The 18,447-nt window shown below is 36.6% G+C and overlaps 1 protein-coding gene across 4 annotated transcripts in view; it reads left to right on the forward strand.

Annotated features, from left to right (window-relative positions):
- Window positions 1–5,595: 5,595 nt before the first annotated feature.
- Window positions 5,596–18,447, forward strand: part of Fancl (E3 ubiquitin-protein ligase Fancl) — a 92,137-nt gene continuing 79,285 nt past the window's right edge. For all 4 annotated transcript variants that reach the window (XR_011332644.1, XR_011332645.1, XM_069828714.1 and 1 more), the window contains exon 1: window positions 5,596–5,778. Coding sequence is in view for 2 of the 4 variants with exons in the window: in XM_069828714.1 (XP_069684815.1) it covers window positions 5,686–5,778 (93 nt within the window). In the remaining 2 variants the exon portion in view is untranslated. The remainder of the gene's footprint in view (window positions 5,779–18,447) is intronic.

Consider the following 18,447-nt stretch of genomic DNA (forward strand, 5'->3'; position numbering starts at 1 on the left):
TTTAAATGTTATGTTTTATTTAACGACGCTCGCAACTGCAGAGGTTATATCAGCATCGCCGGATGTGCCGGAATTTTGTCCCGCAGGAGTTCTTTTTCATGCCAGTAAATCTACTAACATGAGCCTGTCGCATTTAAGCACACTTAAAGCAAAGTTATGTTGGAAGTTTTCTTCGACTGTCAGAGTCTCATGCACCATGAGTTCATTCCAGAAGGTCGTACTGTAACGAAAGAATTGTACGTAGAAACCCTCCGTCGCCTCTGGGACGCAGTGAGAAGGAAACGTCCAGAAAAGTGGGTAGAAAACAACTGGTTCCTTATGCATGACAATGCACCTGCTCATCGCGCAATTATTGTAAAGAATTTTCTTGCCAGGCACAACATAACTGCTTTGGATCACCCACCATACTCTCCTGATCTCTCACCACCTGATTACTTTCTGTTTCCCCGTCTGAAAAGTCATCTGAAAGGACGGAGATTCAATGCTGAAGAGGTTATCGCAAACGCGACGAGAGCACTAAGACGGGTTTCACAAAATGGCTTCCAGGCCTGCTTCCAGGAACTCTACACGCGTTGGCAAAAGTGTGTTGTTGCGGAAGGCAACTATTTTGAAGGAAATGCTGTAGAATAGTGTTTAAGGTACGTTGTTTCTATGATGCTAGCAAATTCCGGGAACTTTTTGAACCTAGTATGTATATTTAGGAATGAATTGAATTAACCGACCACGCACGAACAATTATATTATTTCAAACCATGATACGTGATCAGGGCCATGATTCAGTTGTAAGGAGCAGAAAGAATTACGTTTATTCCCAGCTTCTGAAACTTGTAGATTAACTGCGTGTGAAATTCTTCCAGGATTCTGAAGTAGAATTAATAAGAACCATATACACTTATTGTATAGCATAAACATATAAAATAAATTACGCAAAACCCGTTTTCTGATGTGTTATCATATGTCGTGTGCACACTGTTAACTTGCCTGCCGCTAGAGGGCTACTGTCGCGCCAGCTGTCAAATGTTGGCATATTTTATACGTATGAGTTGCGTGACTGTATCTATTAGACTGTGATATCACCATTGAACACAAACTACAGTTTAGTATATACAGTTGCGAAGCTTGGAATTTTTTTTGCATTTCTCGCGATAATTGCTAGCCGCTTGGAGCTCTGTGAGTACTAGGAACAATCAACGAGTTAGAAAAAGAAGACTAAACTTAAAATGTTGATGCGAAAAGACTGTGTTAACATGTAAAATTCTCTTCACATTAAAATAACTCAATTTTGTAATTATTTCTGCAACATAGGCTATTATGCAACAGGAAGTAAAGGGAGCTTATGGACACATTACACTAAATAAAACTTAGCTATGATACGCAATAAAGTTATTATATATATATATTTACTGAGCTCTATACACTGAAATAGAAAACACGAACATATATTACGGCCTAGTCTATATCGAAAAAGGCATTGACTGTGCCGTATTTCGCATTGTTGTGAAAAGTTGTGTAAACTGTGAAATGTTCGTTATCGTGTGTAATAACTGTAAATGGCTAAAATACACTATTTTGAGTAATAATATGGGATAAGGAAACGTTTGTTGCACTATAAATTCTAAGAAAAAGAGGTCAGAGTTATCCTTCCGAAAGATCCAGGAAGATGAGTTTATAAAATATAATATATACTTTATGAAAATAATACATAAACCGTATGTTTTTCGTTTTTCAATAGTGGAAGGAAGGTGTTAATTTTTCAAAAGAACACGATATCAAAATTACAATACATTTTATTTTCTGGTAGGGAAAGAGTTTGTGATGAGGCGATAGTAGCGATCCTGGTGGCTAGCAAGTATCTATGGCTGCATATTTCAACTGTCTATGTTTGTATATTTAGTAAGTATTGAGCTTCGCAACTCTATATACTAAACTGTGATGTTGCCACAGTCTATTATATACAGTCACGAAGTCATTATATACAATCAGTACTGTTATTACAAAACAAGAATATAATTTTATTGTTTCAACATTAGTCAATTCCAATAATTTAGTTTAAACACTTCCGTCAACAATGGAATTTCCACTCCACGCAGTAACACAGTATTCGTTATTGCACTCCACAGACGACAATGACAATTTACTTGGATTATTGAGAACAACAATGAACTGTTAATGTTAACTAATGTTCACAGAGCACTATTTACAAATCAGATATGTCAGTTCTCATTTCACAGTTCGTTTGCCTGGGCTAATTCTTCTAGCTCAGTCACTCGAATTCACAGTATCTCGAACCCCAGAACTTCAGAGACAATCCACTGAACGTCGAACTCAGGTCCCCCAACTGCGGTCCACTGCACTCAAACTCAGGACTTCGGGCGCTCACCACTGCACAACGAACCAAAGACTCCGGATTCGCCGCACTCTCCATGATGCTCCCCCAGTTGCGGACACACTCAAGTCGAACTCAGGTCTCGAAGCTTCACTGCTACACAAGACTGCTGGCTTGCTGTCCACCGATTACAACAACAACTCAAGTCCACTCGCGTGTCGTAATTTATAACCAAACCATAGTTACGAGAAAGTACGATGCTTGCAATTTCTACTTCTACAGACTTCTGTACGATTCTGTTCGGGAGGGTTCGTCCCCCCTTCACCTCGCACAGCGGTTGGCTTTCTTCCCCTCTCGGCATGCACCAGCCGTCCTAACCCCTTACGTCGCGCTCCTCGAGTTTGCGCGGCTGCAGCTTCCTTCGCCACGTCGCCCGATCCTTCCACGCGCGCTTTACCCTCTGTGGGACGCGTGATCGACCCTCGGCTGTCACAGTATTGAGCTTCCCAACTGTATATACTAAACTATGATGTTACCAGAGTCTCTTATATACAGTCACGAAGCTCAATACGTGATAGATATGCATCCAGAGATAGTTGCTAACCACTATGATCGCTAACATCGCCTCATTACAGGCAATGCAAAATAGTACCGGCACAGTCTATTGTTCCTAGCAACCTCACAATTCAAACTTCGTGACTGTATATATTAGACTGTGATGTTACTTCTTTAAACCTAAAGGTACTAAATTCGGTGTTTCATAAGCATTCTGCACAGCGCTAAGATTACTGTTCAATCATAAGCTGAAATTATATTTTGAAATTAGGTATTTTTTTTATTAAAATCTAAGGAAATAATAGGATTTAGTTTAAGTTTCTTTGCGTTTTTTTAAGCGCTTCATGCCTTTGCTGCAGCAAAATGAGGGTCGAAAAAAAACGTAAGTAGGTCAACTTACTGCAAAATAGTGGACAATTAATATTGGCTTCTATTACTGCTGTAATAAATGTAACCTTAAGAGAACCGAACATGTTAAATAATTTCGACTTCCATGATAATGACATAGAATCATTATTAGTAGATGATTTTAACAATAATAAATATTGCAAAAGACCAAAACATGCATTCCGCCATGATGGATCGTGCAGCAAACTCGTAAAAGCCATGTTGATTTACTGCACGCTTGCTACAGCGCTGCTGCAGCGACGGTGAAGCAAATGTACTAAAAGAACGGTCTTGCTGCAGCACTTTACCACAGTCTAATACTTACAGTCGCGCAACTTCAACACTTTTTTTGCCAACATTCGCGACACTAGCGCCAAGCGGCAAGCAAGGCACTGGTAATAGGGTTGATACAATCTCGTTCAGCCAGCACGTGCTTTAAAGGGATGCGAGATGTTATAAACGTTTTAATCATGCGTCTGAACAAAGGCAATGTGTGCAATGACGAAAATTGCAGTAACAACAAGTTTAAATCTCCGAATTTGTCGTTCTTCAGATTCCCTAAAGACCAAGAGAAAATCATAAATCAGTCATAACCAATAATCCACGTTGTAGGTAGCCTACGTATTGTGTTCTATAAAACATTTATTAGTTATCAGTTACCTATTTGTATATCAACGTAGATACCTGTTACAGTATATTATTGTTTTGCAGAGATCATATGTGTAAATGTGTAACCATTCCGATTTTGGATAATGTATCTAGAGTTTTTAATGCAAGTAATTCCATAATTTTTGTATTCGTGTTTATTTCTTTATATTTTTCAGAAGTTGAATGTTATATTGCATTCAAGTAGGGATCATGGTGTTAATTTTTCAAGAATTCATGAAGTATTGTAATCCTTTTGCGAAATATTCACTTCTTGAATAAATCCAGACTGTGTCGATAAAATTTCTGATGTGTTGGTGTAGATTCATGTGGCAGACGTATTAAGTTCTCAAGAAATAAAAGAGCCTTTTTAAATTTAATATAAAAAGCAATCTCTTCTGTAATAATTTGCATCACTGTTAACTGTTATTGGTGTTGATTTTACATTCCCAGTGATTATTTGAGCCGTTCAGAGCAGAAGTGGTGTAAGTCAAAATTAGGTATCGAGGGTTAAAGTAAAAATTCTGTAAAATATAGCGCAAAGTAGCAATTAATATATCCTTCGTGCTATTGACTGACTACTAATAGTTTAAATAAATTCAATATTAACTGCTACTTTGTGCTGTATTTTACAGAATGTTTACTTTAACCCCCATTACCCATTTTTGACTCACGCCACTTCTGCTCTGAAAATAAAATTAGGTCTACATTTTCGGAGTTAATATTGAAGTTACAATTTTTTCAACAAAACTGTGTGTTCATTTATATTTTGTTCTCTCCTACGTCATATTAACAGTAAGTGCATGTAAATTACGTATTATATAGGTAGGATAAGTTAAAATTAAGCTTATGTGTGAAAACTGGAAATGTAATGTAAAATGCGGTAAATTTGCCATAAAAATTTACACCATAATATCAGCACTATTTGTGACTCAAAATAATAAAGGAAATGCCGGTTCATAAGAAATAGAAAAATAATGAACTTCATAAGTCAATGTCATATTAAGGTTTAAATCCTCCCCTTTTTTATTTTCAAGTTTAACTCAGCGGCCGAGTTTACCCCAATTTGTGGTATGGAAAATAGTTAATTTCTCAGGAAATAGGGAGAGGAGTTCACCACACGATGTACCCTACGAGATATGGCCTACAATTTTGAAGCTACTAATTTTGACTCTTCTCACAGTAAATATAGAGTTCCAGTGATTCATAAATATATTTAGGAATGAATTGAATTAACCGTCCACGTACGAACAATTATATTATTTCAAACCATGATACGTTATCAGGGCCAAGATTCAGTTGTAAGGAGCAGAAAGAATTACGTTTATTCCCAGCTTCTGAAACTTGTAGATTAACTGCGTGTGAAATTCTTCTAGGATTCTAAAATAAAATTAATAAGAACATATACACTTACTGTATAGCATAAAAATATAAATTAAATTACGCAAAACCCGTTTTCTGATGTGTTATCATATGTCGTGTGCACACTGTTAACTTGCCTGCCGCTAGAGGGCTACTGTCGCGCCAGCTGTCAAAAGTTGGCATATTTTATACGTATGAGTTGCGTGACTGTAAGTATTAGCCTAGATCATATAAGCCTAGATCATATATTAGTATATATGATCTAGGGTATTAGACTGTGACTTTACGTCTTGCTTAAAAAAAAAAAACAAATTGGCCACACTGCATTTTGGACGCTGGAATGGAACGTGTCTTGTATTTGAATTGTGTTTGTTGTTTGTCAGTAAGCGCCGTCAAATTGAAAAAAAAAAATGAATGAGCAATTGCTTATTTTGAAAAGATTCCCTCTTCTTATCCCCGAGAATAGCAATTTTACATTATATAGAGGATTTATTCAAGTTGGGGTGAGTTTATGCGTATTACTGAGACGTAAATTTGGTTTCTTTTTTCGGTTGGTCTTGGAATTCTTTTCTTGCACAGAACATTATTTTACATATATTCTTCTTTGTGAATGTTTATGATAATGTACCATTCAATAAGGTGATTATACCTGAAGTCTGAATAATAGTGGGTCGATAAGTACTGACTCAATTATAACCTAGCCTCATTTAACATTTTTATGTCTGTTTTGAATCCGGAACAGCTCTAGAATAAAGATACGCACACAAAGAAAGAGTTCAAAAGCAGATAACCTGCTCACTGACCTGTTTACTCACAATCAGGAGGTCGGGCTTTTACACCCAGTGGGTGCCAATCTGACGGAGGGGTTTTCCTGGTTTTCCTCGGTTAAATACAATGTCAAATGCCAAATTGAAAATTTACATATGAATCATTACTTTCTTAATCACTATTGGTCAACATAGAGCATCCACCAACCACTGAACGAATATTGCACACTTTTATCACTGCTAATGTGGCGCTACAAACCAATTTTCAATACTTTTGTCACAACCAGAACACATTCAAATCTTGGTCAATGTAGAGTACCCACCGACCACTGAAAGAATATTTCACACTTTTATCACTGCCAATGTTGCGCTATAAACCAATTTTCAGCAATCTAATGTAAAATACTGCCTACAAATATTTGGAAAGTTTCAGAGAAAATACACAAATTCAATCTTCTAACACAATTTTTTTGTTTTTAAAATAAGTAATTTGCTGGGAGACCGTTAGATATAGGCCACTCTTGCACTAAACCTGGAGTAATTTAAGCTTATTAATCAAATATGATTCTACTTACTGTTTTTTATATACTGGATTAAGAGACAAGTTTTATACAATATTCTGATTGAAACACTTGGCCACATATTGGGGTTCTGTAAGAAGGGAGAGCTACTGTGTAACAACAGACACCATCGTCCCCGTACAGCAATTGCCAACCTGCTAAGAAACAGAGGATGGGAAGTGCATGAGGAGATTCATTGTATGTCTGAAGATGATTCTCATAGAAGATCGATATAATTGCCATCAATAGAAGAGCCCAGAAAGCGATGGTCTTAGACCCTACGATTTGCTTTGAACGAGACACGAATCAAGCACTGCAGATAAATGATGACAAGCGAGCTAAATATGTGGTGAATGTTACTTATGTCCCGCCCACTATAGAGACATAGGCCAGTTTTACACTAAACATATTTAGTATAACTTGTTGCTTGTGGACCATCCCAAACCCCAACCACCGGCCCTAACAGCGCCGGTCCTTATATACCCGTCAGTCAAGGCCTTCTGAGAAATAAAAGCAATTGACAATAGATATCTCAGTCATGACAACCTCATAAAATATCCTGTCAATTGAATAATCGATCTTGCTATGTACAAGATAATAATATTATAATAACAGATTTTCTTTGAATTTTTTTAACTCATCATATTAAACAGAGAAATGGAATACTTCACAAAGCACAAATTAATAAATATATCACGCTCAATAAATTAAATTTACACAATTCTATTCAGTAAACAATTCGCAAATAAAAAAAATCTGTGGTTCCAAAGCAAAAAAAGATGTATGTTTAGGGTTGCCAACTCTGGTAAATAAAATTACTGGCGATTTTACACTTGCAGCAAATTTGCATGAATAAAAGTAAATAACTGAAAATGCCTTTGAATTAGACTAAGGAATACTACACACCTAATCTAACCTAATCTAACCTAACCTTTGAGAATACTACATAATCTAACCAAACATAACCTCATATAATACTATACATAACATAACCTCATATAATACCTTTCATATAATGCTACACACCTAATCTACCCTAACCTAACCTAACCTTTGAGAATACTACACACATAATCTAACCTACATAACATAATTATAGCAGCCCCGATACCCCGCTTTTTACATCATGTGCTACAAGTCGATCATCATCGGGGCTTGCAGCCCCGATACCCCGCTTTTTACATCATGTGCTACACGTCGGATCATTATCGGGGCTTGCAGCCCCGATACCCCGCTTTTTACCTCATGTGCTACACGTTGGATGCCCCGATACCCCGCTTTTTACCTCATGTGCTACACGTTGGATGCCCCGATACCCCGCTTTTTACATCATTTGCTACATGTCGGATCATCATCGGGGCTTGCAGTCCCGATACCCCGCTTTTTACATCATTTGCTACATGTTGGATCACCATCGGGGCTGCCGCTTTTTACATCATTTGCTACATGTCGGATCATCATCGGGGCTTGCAGCCCCGATACCCCGCTTTTTACATCATTTGCTACACGTCGGATCATCATCGGAGCTTAATTATATTATTACCCATTTCAGCGAGTACTAAACGACCACTGCAAAATACGATAATTTGGTCCAGGGAGCATTCTCTTTTTGGCACAAGAATGATTTATGTAACATGTTTCTAAATGCTATGTACAACATAATTATATTATATTATTATATTATTACCCATTTCAGCGAGTATTGACGACCACTGCAAAATACGACAATTTGGTCCAGGGAGCATTCTCTTTTGGCACAAGGGTGATTTATGTAATATGTTTCTAAATTATTAGTCTTTTAAATACCGGTACATTCTTTAATAAATCACTGAAAAACAAATGTGAATATATAGGATGTGGAATGAGTACAAAATTATTATTATTATTTATTTTTTGGCGCATCATTTTTACGTAAATAACGACAAATAAAAACTAACATGCCACATAACATTATTTTAAGAAATACAGGAAACAAGCATGAATAATATTCACCATAGACAAAAAACGTATGGAATAGAAATTACATACAAATGTGCTTGTAATAAAACGTATGGATAGAAAAAAAAAAACGTATGAAATAGAAATTACATACAAATGTGCTTGTAATAAACAATAAGCAAACCATCTTCGATTAATCATTTCAAAACAACGTGAATATAGCGTGGATTGTGTAGGAAAATAATTTCTTATATGTTGATCCCATGTGCATGATTGTTAACTTATGAAAACAAATGAAAATTAGCATGGCATATAAACACTATTTGAAGAAAGATAGGAGATATTAAGCAATATTCATCGTTCCTAACGATCTTTGGATGGGCAATAACAATGAAATATGTATAAAATAAAAATTACATAACAGGTGAGCGTATAAAAACATTAAGTAGAATCATATCTGATTAATAAGCTCTGATATTTCTACACATATTAGTGCTATCACTGAACCTGATGAATATATTCCGTGCCCACATTGTCCATCAGGTGATACTAGACCTTTTAGAGGTACTCGTGGTCTGCGCATTCATCACTCACGTGTGCATTCTGACATTCAAGATGCAATTCCATCCTCAAATATCACCCACGAAGAGCTTCACTCCATACTCATACAGTGCAAGAAATCTGTTGCTGTCATACGCAGAATCCCCAAGGGAGCTCGCCCATTGGCTGCGGACTGACTTCGACATCTGATTGACCTTTGTATATCGTTTAATTCTGAAGCCCATTGGGTCAATTTAATGCTTTACGCTTACATTGCTCTTCGTGTTCCTGAAAAGTCTACTAATAAATCACTAATCTCCAAGATTAAGGAAAACATAAACAATTTTCAAAATCCTTCTTTCACCGAGTCTATTCGTACTAAGAAGAAGTCACCACATATCTCCCTGGTGCAACGTATAGAGAGGAAAATTGCTGAAGGAGACATTCGCAACGCTGTTCGTATATTATCATCCGATATGGGGATAGCTGAATACAATCAACTTACTTACGAAGAATTATTATCAAAACACCCGCCTCCTTCTCGACCATCTACTTTTCCTGATGCTCCTATTATTACTGCTAATCACTCATCTTTTTCTGAATCTGATGTCCTACACGCCATTAAAAGTTTCCCTCAAGGATCTGCTTCTGGTATTGATGGTCTACGACCTCAGCATCTAGTTGATTTAGTGTCCATTTCAGCTGGTGACTCTGGTAAAAAGCTCCTTTCATCCATAACTAATCTCTGCAATTTTTTGTCTCGAGGTAAATTAAATGATAATGTACGTACAAATTTCTTTGGTGCCTCTTTGCTTGCAGTTAATAAACCTGGCGGTGGCATACGCCCAATCGCAATAGGTAATACTTTCAGGCGCCTTGTTTCTAAAATTATTTGTCACGCTATTAAGACTGAAAGTGGTCATATTTTTCGACCTCATCAACTAGGATTTGGTTCTCCTAAAGGTTGTGAATCTGTTATACACTCTGTACGATCCTTCTTACATACTTATGATAACTCAGATAAAATTCTATTGAAGATAGATTTTAAGAACGCATTTAACAGCATTGAACGTGATATCATGTTAAACTCTTTTTTAGAAAAATTCCCCAACTTTTACCCTTTTGTTTGGCAGTCTTATAGATATTCGTCCAATCTATTTTTTAATTCCAAAATTATTTTATCACAAACAGGCTGTCAGCAGGGAGACCCTTTAGGGCCTTTACTCTTCAGTCTTACAGTCCACTCCCTCATCCAAAAATTAACTAGTGACTTAAATCTCTTTTATTTGGATGATGGGACTTTAGCTGGAGATTCCCATGATGTTCTTTGTGATCTACAGAAAATCATTCATCTTGGGTCCGAACTTGGTCTTGAGATTAATCCTAATAAATGTGAAATTTATTTTTGTTCTGCTATTAACCCAAATATTTTATCTTCTTTCCAGAATATTGCTCCTGGCATTAAAACTGTCACAAAGTCAAATCTGTCCGTCCTGGGTTCTCCCATCTTTTTAGATTCTGTTGATGAAATAGCTACTCAAAAATTGGAGCTCCTGAAAACTCTGTTTGGTCGTCTTGAACATTTTCACCCCCTAAGTCTCTTATTTCATTGTCAAAAATTGCCTATTAATCCCTAAATTCACTTATTTTTTAAGAACTACACCCTTATTTCTTTTTCCTACTTTTCTCCAGCAGGCAGATGATTTATTAAAGCAGTCTTTACAATCTATTTTAAATACTTCTTTTGACAACGACAGTTGGGTACAGGCTTCTCTCCCAATTAAATTAGGAGGCCTCAGTATTCGTACACTTAATGATATTTGTATACCAGCTTTTTTATCTTCAGTCTTTGGCGTTATTGACTTCATCAAATTTATTTTCCCTGTTTACAGTGATGCTGTCGACATTTGCTATGTTCCTGAAGCTTTAAATAAGTGGTACGAAAAAACGAATAACTTTGCTCCTCCCCAGAATCCAGCCATTCAAAAAGCCTGGGATGAGATTATTGCAGGTCAAATACTTGATTCTCTTATATCCTCTTTCACATCTGACAAGGACATCGCTCGTATTAAAGCTCTCCAAGAGAAGGACTCTGGATCTTGGCTCCATGCTCTGCCTTCCTCCTATGTTGGTACCTTGATGGACGGTAAATCTTTCCAAATCGCTACTGCATTGCGTCTGGGCTGCAAAATTTGCCATGTACACCAATGTATATGCGGAGAGACTGTGGATTCCTTTGGACATCATGCCTTAAGCTGTGCTAGAAGTAAAGGTTGCATTCCTAGGCATTCTGCTATTAATAACATCATTAGTAGATCTTTAACCTCCTGTGACATTCCAACTCTTCTTGAACCATCTGGTATTAGCCGGTCGGATGGTAAACGACCTGACGGCTTGACATTAATTCCTTGGTCCAAAGGTAAATCACTCATCTGGGATTTTACATGTGTAGATACATTAGCCCTTTCCCATTTAAAATCTTCTGTCAATTGTGCCGGATCTGCTGCTGAATCCGCTTATCATGCTAAACGACGCAAATATGAACATTTAACATCAAATTACATCTTCGTCGCTTTTGCAGTTGAGACCTTTGGTCCGTGGTGTAGAGACGCTAAAGATCTACTCACCCAAATTGGTACATGCCTACTGTCCCGTACCGGCGATCCTAGATGTATCAATTTCCTTCGTCAACGCATTAGAATAGCGGTTCAGCGAGGGAATGCTGCCTCCATCCTGGGATCATTTCCTAACTCTATTTCGTTAGAAGAGATCTTTCTCATTTAATGTGTAGCGTACCTGCTTGAGCACGGGTAGAAAGTTCACAAGAACAAAACTTCCACGAAGAAAGGAGAGAGGATGTCCGATCTTTAATGAAGCCATGGTCGAGAATATCCACAAGGCGAGGTGCTCCCCATCGGCAACATGAAGATCAACTCTATGTCTGAGTTACGACAGCTGGCCGGCATCAAGAGCATGGGCGATGCGGAATGCCCCACGCTGCTGGACATCGAGATCTGCAGCGAGCAGGACGACCCCAGGCAGCGCCCCAACTTCGGCATCAAGTGCAAGATCTTCGAACTGGACGCTTGCCAAGGCATCGGAAAGGTGTGTCTGGTGTACATTCACAAGAGCGAGTGCGAATCCGATCTAAAACGAGAGGACTCCAAGATCTGGCTGCTGGACAGAAGTTTCGAGTGGCACTACCTGGCTGCAGACTTCACGCAGTACTTCCGCATGATGCTGGTACACCCAGTGGCAGTTCAAATTCACGCCCATGGACCTAACACCGTGGGCTGAGCAAATGTTCGTGTTGATCGCACCGCATCTGCTCCAATCTGATGTGAATAACCCACTCACACAGAGTGTGGACTGGTGTGACATGCCGTATAACCACCTCGACCCTGCGATCTTAATTGAACTAATTTATTTCCAATTAATTCAATTAATTTTAAATTACTCTTAATTTATTGCAATGTAATCTATTTTGATTAATTAATTTTATTTCATTGATTTAATATATTTTAATTTTATTGTTTTTGGATAAGCTCAAATTACTCCAGTTTAGTGTAAGAGTGGTCTATATCTAACGATGTCTCCCAGCAAATTACTTAATTATTTAAAAACAAAAAAAAATCGTGTTAGAAGATTGAATTTGTGAATTTTCTCTGAAACTTTCCAAATATCTGTAGGCAGTCTTTTACATTAGATTGCCGAAAATTGGTTTATAGCGCATTGGCAGTGATAAAAATGTGAAATATTCGTTCAGTGGGCGTTGGATACTCTACATTGACCAAATATGTACCTTGTCTTCCATACCTCAGTGAAAAATATAGCATTTTGCTTTACAACTGGGATGTTGCAGGCTTGCTATTTGAAGCGAGGGGTTGTTTACCAAAATTTACATGTAATATCCTTAAATCCTTTCAAAATTCCCTTTTATGAGGTTTAGAAGATTGTAATGGAAATTCTGAAAGCCTCTCTTCAAATTTTACACTATCATCTATATGTTAACACGTAAATTTTTGTTTTAATGTACAAATCGAATCCATATTTTGCCCGTTTCATTTCCCTTTATCTTTTATATTTTGTTAATTACGGATCCCAGTGGTCAACCTCACTTGAGGACGGATGATTTAAAATCTTAGTAGTAATTTCTATTTTACACATATTTCATTGTTATTTTCCATCCAAAGATCATTAAGAACGATGAATATTACTTAATATCTCCTATCTTTCTTCAAATAGTGTTTATATGCCATGTTAATTTTAATTTGTTTTCATAAGTTAACAATGATGTACATTGGGAGCAACATATAAGAAATTATTTTCCTACACAATCCACGCTATATTAACGTTGTTTTGAAATGATTAATCGAAGATGGTTTGCTTATTGTTTAGTACACGCACATTTGTATGTAATTTCTATTCCATACATTTTTTTTCTATTCCAAGATCATTAAGAATGGTGAATATTATTCATGCTTGTTTCCTGTATTTCTTAAAATAATGTTATGTGGCACGTTAGTTTTTATTTGTCGTTATTTACGTAAAAATGATGCCCCAAAAAATAAAAAATAATAATAATTTCGTACTCACTCCACATTCTATATTCACATTTGTTTTTCACTCAGGAGGAATTAAACGCAGATTAAATATGGGAAATGCCTTGTATTATTCGGTTGAGAAGATTTTATCATCCAATCTGCTTTAAAAAAAACTGTAAGTTAGAATATATGAAACAGTTATATTACTGGTTGTTCTGTATGGTTGTGAAACTTGGACTCTCACTTTAAGAGAGGAACAGAGGTTAAGAATGTTTGAGAAGTAGATGCTTAAGAAAACATTTGGGGCTAAGAGGGATGAAGTTACAGAAGAATTGGGAAAGTTACACAATGCAGAACTGCACGCATTATATTCTTCATCTAACATAATTACAAACATTAAATCCAGACGTTTGAGATGGACAGAGCATGTAGGACATAAGGGTGTGTCCAGAAATGTGTATACTGGGAGACCTGAGCGAAAAAATCTTTGAGGAGGGCCAAGATGTAGACGGGGGGGATAATATTAAAGTGTATTTGAGGGAGTTGGGGTATGATGGTAGGGACAGGATTAATCTTCTCAGGATAGGGACCAATGGCTGGCTTATGTGAGGACGGCAATGAACCTCCTGGTTTTCTAAAAGTCATTTCTAAGCGAGTATGAGAAAAGTTTTTGTAATTTCTTCTTCAATCAGAGGGTACAATATGTACACCAAAAGTGGTTTTGTGTGAAAGCATACACTATTTAACACAATTAATAAATGGATAAATAATGTAAATAAATTTACTCTTGAATTGTTTTTAAATTTTAATTACACTTTATTGTCCTTGTCTACTCCATTTTCTTAACGATCTTGCTCCAATTTCTTTCTTTTATGTGGTTCCTGATTATTGGCATCATTATTTATATCATATAGACGTAGTAATCTCTCAACTAATCCCATGAACTTCCTAATATTAAATGCAGGATCGTTACGCATTTAGAAATACCTCATGAATTTGCAAGAAAATAAGTTATACTCCAGTAATCAATTTCAATATACTACAGAAGTAGTGGGCATGTGACATTCGCCACATGAGTTTTAACTTGTCTGAGGTTAGTGGTAGGTGCATGGCACCAGGACACACCACATGCCAGACTATGTCTTCGTCTCTCCATTGAGCGCTATCCACGGCACACTCTACTAGAGGTGGGAATGTTGGGAGTCGGGTTTGTGACTTCAGGAGGTGAGCAAGCTGCGTGGAGCTCTATTAGACGTCAGCACATTGCAGAATGAGTTTTAATTTATGTGCAATGAAGGAAAATGGTCATTTCATGAAAGTTATCAGAGACAAAGTAAGTGATATAGAAAAAAGGATTATGTAGCAACTAGATGAGATGGCCTATATGTTAATGAAGGAATAGATCATAGGTCTGGAAAAATTACGGGCCTCGCAGAAAATTACTATTACCCGACAGAAGCAAAACTGTTCTTGTTTACCTAATATCAGCAGCATTTTCTTCTTTTGAACACATCGTTTCATCTGGAGAAGACAATCTCAGGATCAGAAATGATTGTCATAATGAAGAAAATTGTTTAATTTCTGAAAGATTGTAATTTCAAAGTCTTACGTGTCATTTCTGACAATAAAATTAATCAAAGAATGTTAACATTTTTAATGAGGGCTTCGCTGATTAATGTACAATTACGGAAGAAAAACTGGCCAATGAGCAGCGAGGGATACTGTTTACTTCCCCGCGAAGTTTCTGGGCTAGGAGAGAAAGGCTTTCGTACTATTTCTGTTCACATTCTATAAGGTTGAAACTCTTGTGTTTTTGTCGATATACAGAAATTTGTTATTTCATTGTTTTTACCATTGCGGGTATGAGGAATGTTACTGATTTCATCATATCAACTCCTCTGTTTGTCTCTCTTTAGTCTATAGACATACTTCGTTTATTTATGGTTTGTTTTTACTTTAATATCTTCCTGGAAAAACAGACGACGAAGAGTAAACAAAATTGAGATAGATACAATACATAGGAACTTAGTGCTAAGATGATATAGAAGTGAACAGTCAGATAAAGTAGAATAAATATAAATTGATTAAGGTAATCCAATACAAATTATATAAGTGAATATTCAGATAAATTGAAATAAATAAATACATATAAATTAATTTCGGTAAACAATTAATAATAATGAGGGAAGAGAAACATAAATAGATTTGTTAGTTAGAAATAATTTTTGTGCAATTGAGGAAAACGTTAGATTATGTAAGTGGTTTACTAGAACTTATTTATTTATTTATTTTATTTTTAAACCTACAGTGTTTATTGTTGTTCTAAAAGAAAAAAGAAAAGAAAAATATACATTCCTGAAGTAAAATAATTAATACTGAATGCTCTTTTTATCACAAATTAAAATGTTCTTCTACCTATGTAGCTCTAGTGATATACAACAGTTTTCTTCTGGACTTAATAGCCTGTCCATAAACCATTGGCATTGATCACTGCATCCATTCTTCTACTTACAGAATTAACAAGGCTTTGGATATACTGTATCTATCTGACAATGCAACATCATCCCAAACATCTGCAACGAGATCTCACAATTCGTCTACATTCCTAGGACACCGACTCTGTAGTTACACAATAACACTGCGTTACACTTCCGTATACACATTTTCTATGGAATTTAGGTCAGGACTTCTTGGCACCCATGGAATCTACCTCCCTGTGAATGTTGAACCACTGCTGCACGGCAATGCATGTGTGTTCTGAAGACAAGTCATGTTAGAATTTTATTTTGTTTTCGGGCCTAAACACACGAACACTAGACAGCATCACATTTTCCAGTATAACTTATTGGTGTACTGATGCTCGTTCATATGCTCATGAATCCTCCATAGCACACCGCCACCATAACCAGAAATCCATACCACATCGACATGGACAAATGACCACTGCGTTGTCTCTGGACCACATATTCAGAGTCAAATCTCTTGGATTGTTTCGGTCGATATACTTTCATTAGCCCTGTGCTGTAGTTCATAAACACTTCATGTGAAAAGATGACTTCTTTCCATGGATAGTTGTAATGGATTTGGCAAAATTGGACACAATCAATTCAGTGCTCTTCAGTGAGACCTTCCTTCACCACTGTTCTTCTTGGCACAATATTGGCACTATTGAGCCTTTTACTAGCAGTTGTGTTGGAAGCAGGAAATTCTGTGCCGGCCACAAGCATTTTAGAAGTATGAAATGAAAGCGCCTCGAACGTTCTATTAACATAAGATCTTGTTGCGGTGTTGATGCCTTGGATCTTCCGCTACCAGGTTTACAAGTTATGTATCCTCGCTCTTGATACTGCGCCCACCACCTGGATGCTGTTCTAGTCACAACTCCATAGCGTTCTCCAGCTGTGCCGCACTAAATCCTCCTTCCTCGATCAGTGCAATTACTTTGGCTTTGACGTCCATATCTATGGAACTGAAATACTAACGATGATTTTCGAAGTGGTTGTGGCTATTTATAGACAAAATCTGTTAGTAGAGCTGGACCACCATAAACATAGTATGCCTGTAGAGTGAAGAGAGACGAACAGAGGAGATGAAAATAACATTAACAACATTCCTCATACCCGCAATGGCAAAACAACTTCCTGTATGTCGACTAAAACACAACAAACGTTGCCAATTTACACATAGGCTCAGTGCCAGATTTAGGCCTACGCAACCTAGGCAGTTGCCTGGGATGGCAGTTTCCAAGGGGGCGGCATTTTCTCTCTTTCTCTTCATTTTTTCATTTTCATTCTACAGTGAAATTTGTTTCTAAACACGTGTTGGTAAATCTTTTCTGAAGTTTCTTCTTGAACACCTTGTGGAAGTCAGATATTGTCTTGTTATCGCATTGTTGCGGTCGTGGCAAGAGTGAAAGGAAAGTGTGCAGCTGCATAGTTATATTGTATTGTATCACGTTATTATACTATGAAACTGCTTAAATTTAACTGCTTCTATGAACAAGAATGCATTGTTGAAAATCAAATTGCATGTGTGTTTATTATTTATTTATCGCTATGAATAGTAACCACAACTCTCAGTTACATTCACAATATAATAGCCTATATCATCAACAATATTATTTAATCACTTTCCAGCATGTGCACTATATAATTCGATTTGAAAGGTTTATTCCGCAAAGAGTTGGAGTTTATTTTTCAATTTACTTTATACATGGCCTGTTTGTCTTCACATAGGAGATGATTCAGTAGAAGAAGACATCAGTCCTTTCTTCCACCGTTTTTTTGGTCGGCTGACATCTCTTTTGTCCCTGGGAATCATATCTCGTACTATTTTAATAAGTCTTGAGTTATCAGCTATGTCTATATGCACATTCCATAATCGTAATAATTATACCACCAACTTCGGCTTAACCCTTGACATATAGTAAATATTGTAACTATGCTGTTGTAAAATAGACAATATGTAATGTATGTATTATTATTATTACTACTACTACTATTACTATTATTATTATTATTATTATTATTATTATTATTATTATTATCATCATCATTATCAGTTATCACTATCATCATTGCTATCTCTGTTTTTCTTCCTTTTTTTTTCTTGTATTAGCTCGATGAGAGCTCTATAGTGTTCTTTTGACCCTGTTGACCCTCTATAGGACTTAATTTAATTTGTATTATTTTCATCAGCGTTTGTATTTCTTTTTTTGTATTTATATGTTCTATCTGGTAGGATGGAAGAGAAGGCCTTATGGTCTTAATCCTGTCAGATTATATAAATAAATAAAAGAATGCTTAAAAATAAACCACAGCCTG

This window comes from Periplaneta americana, chromosome 6 (genome assembly GCF_040183065.1).
Source record: "Periplaneta americana isolate PAMFEO1 chromosome 6, P.americana_PAMFEO1_priV1, whole genome shotgun sequence".
Taxonomy (NCBI): Eukaryota; Metazoa; Arthropoda; class Insecta; order Blattodea; family Blattidae; genus Periplaneta; species Periplaneta americana.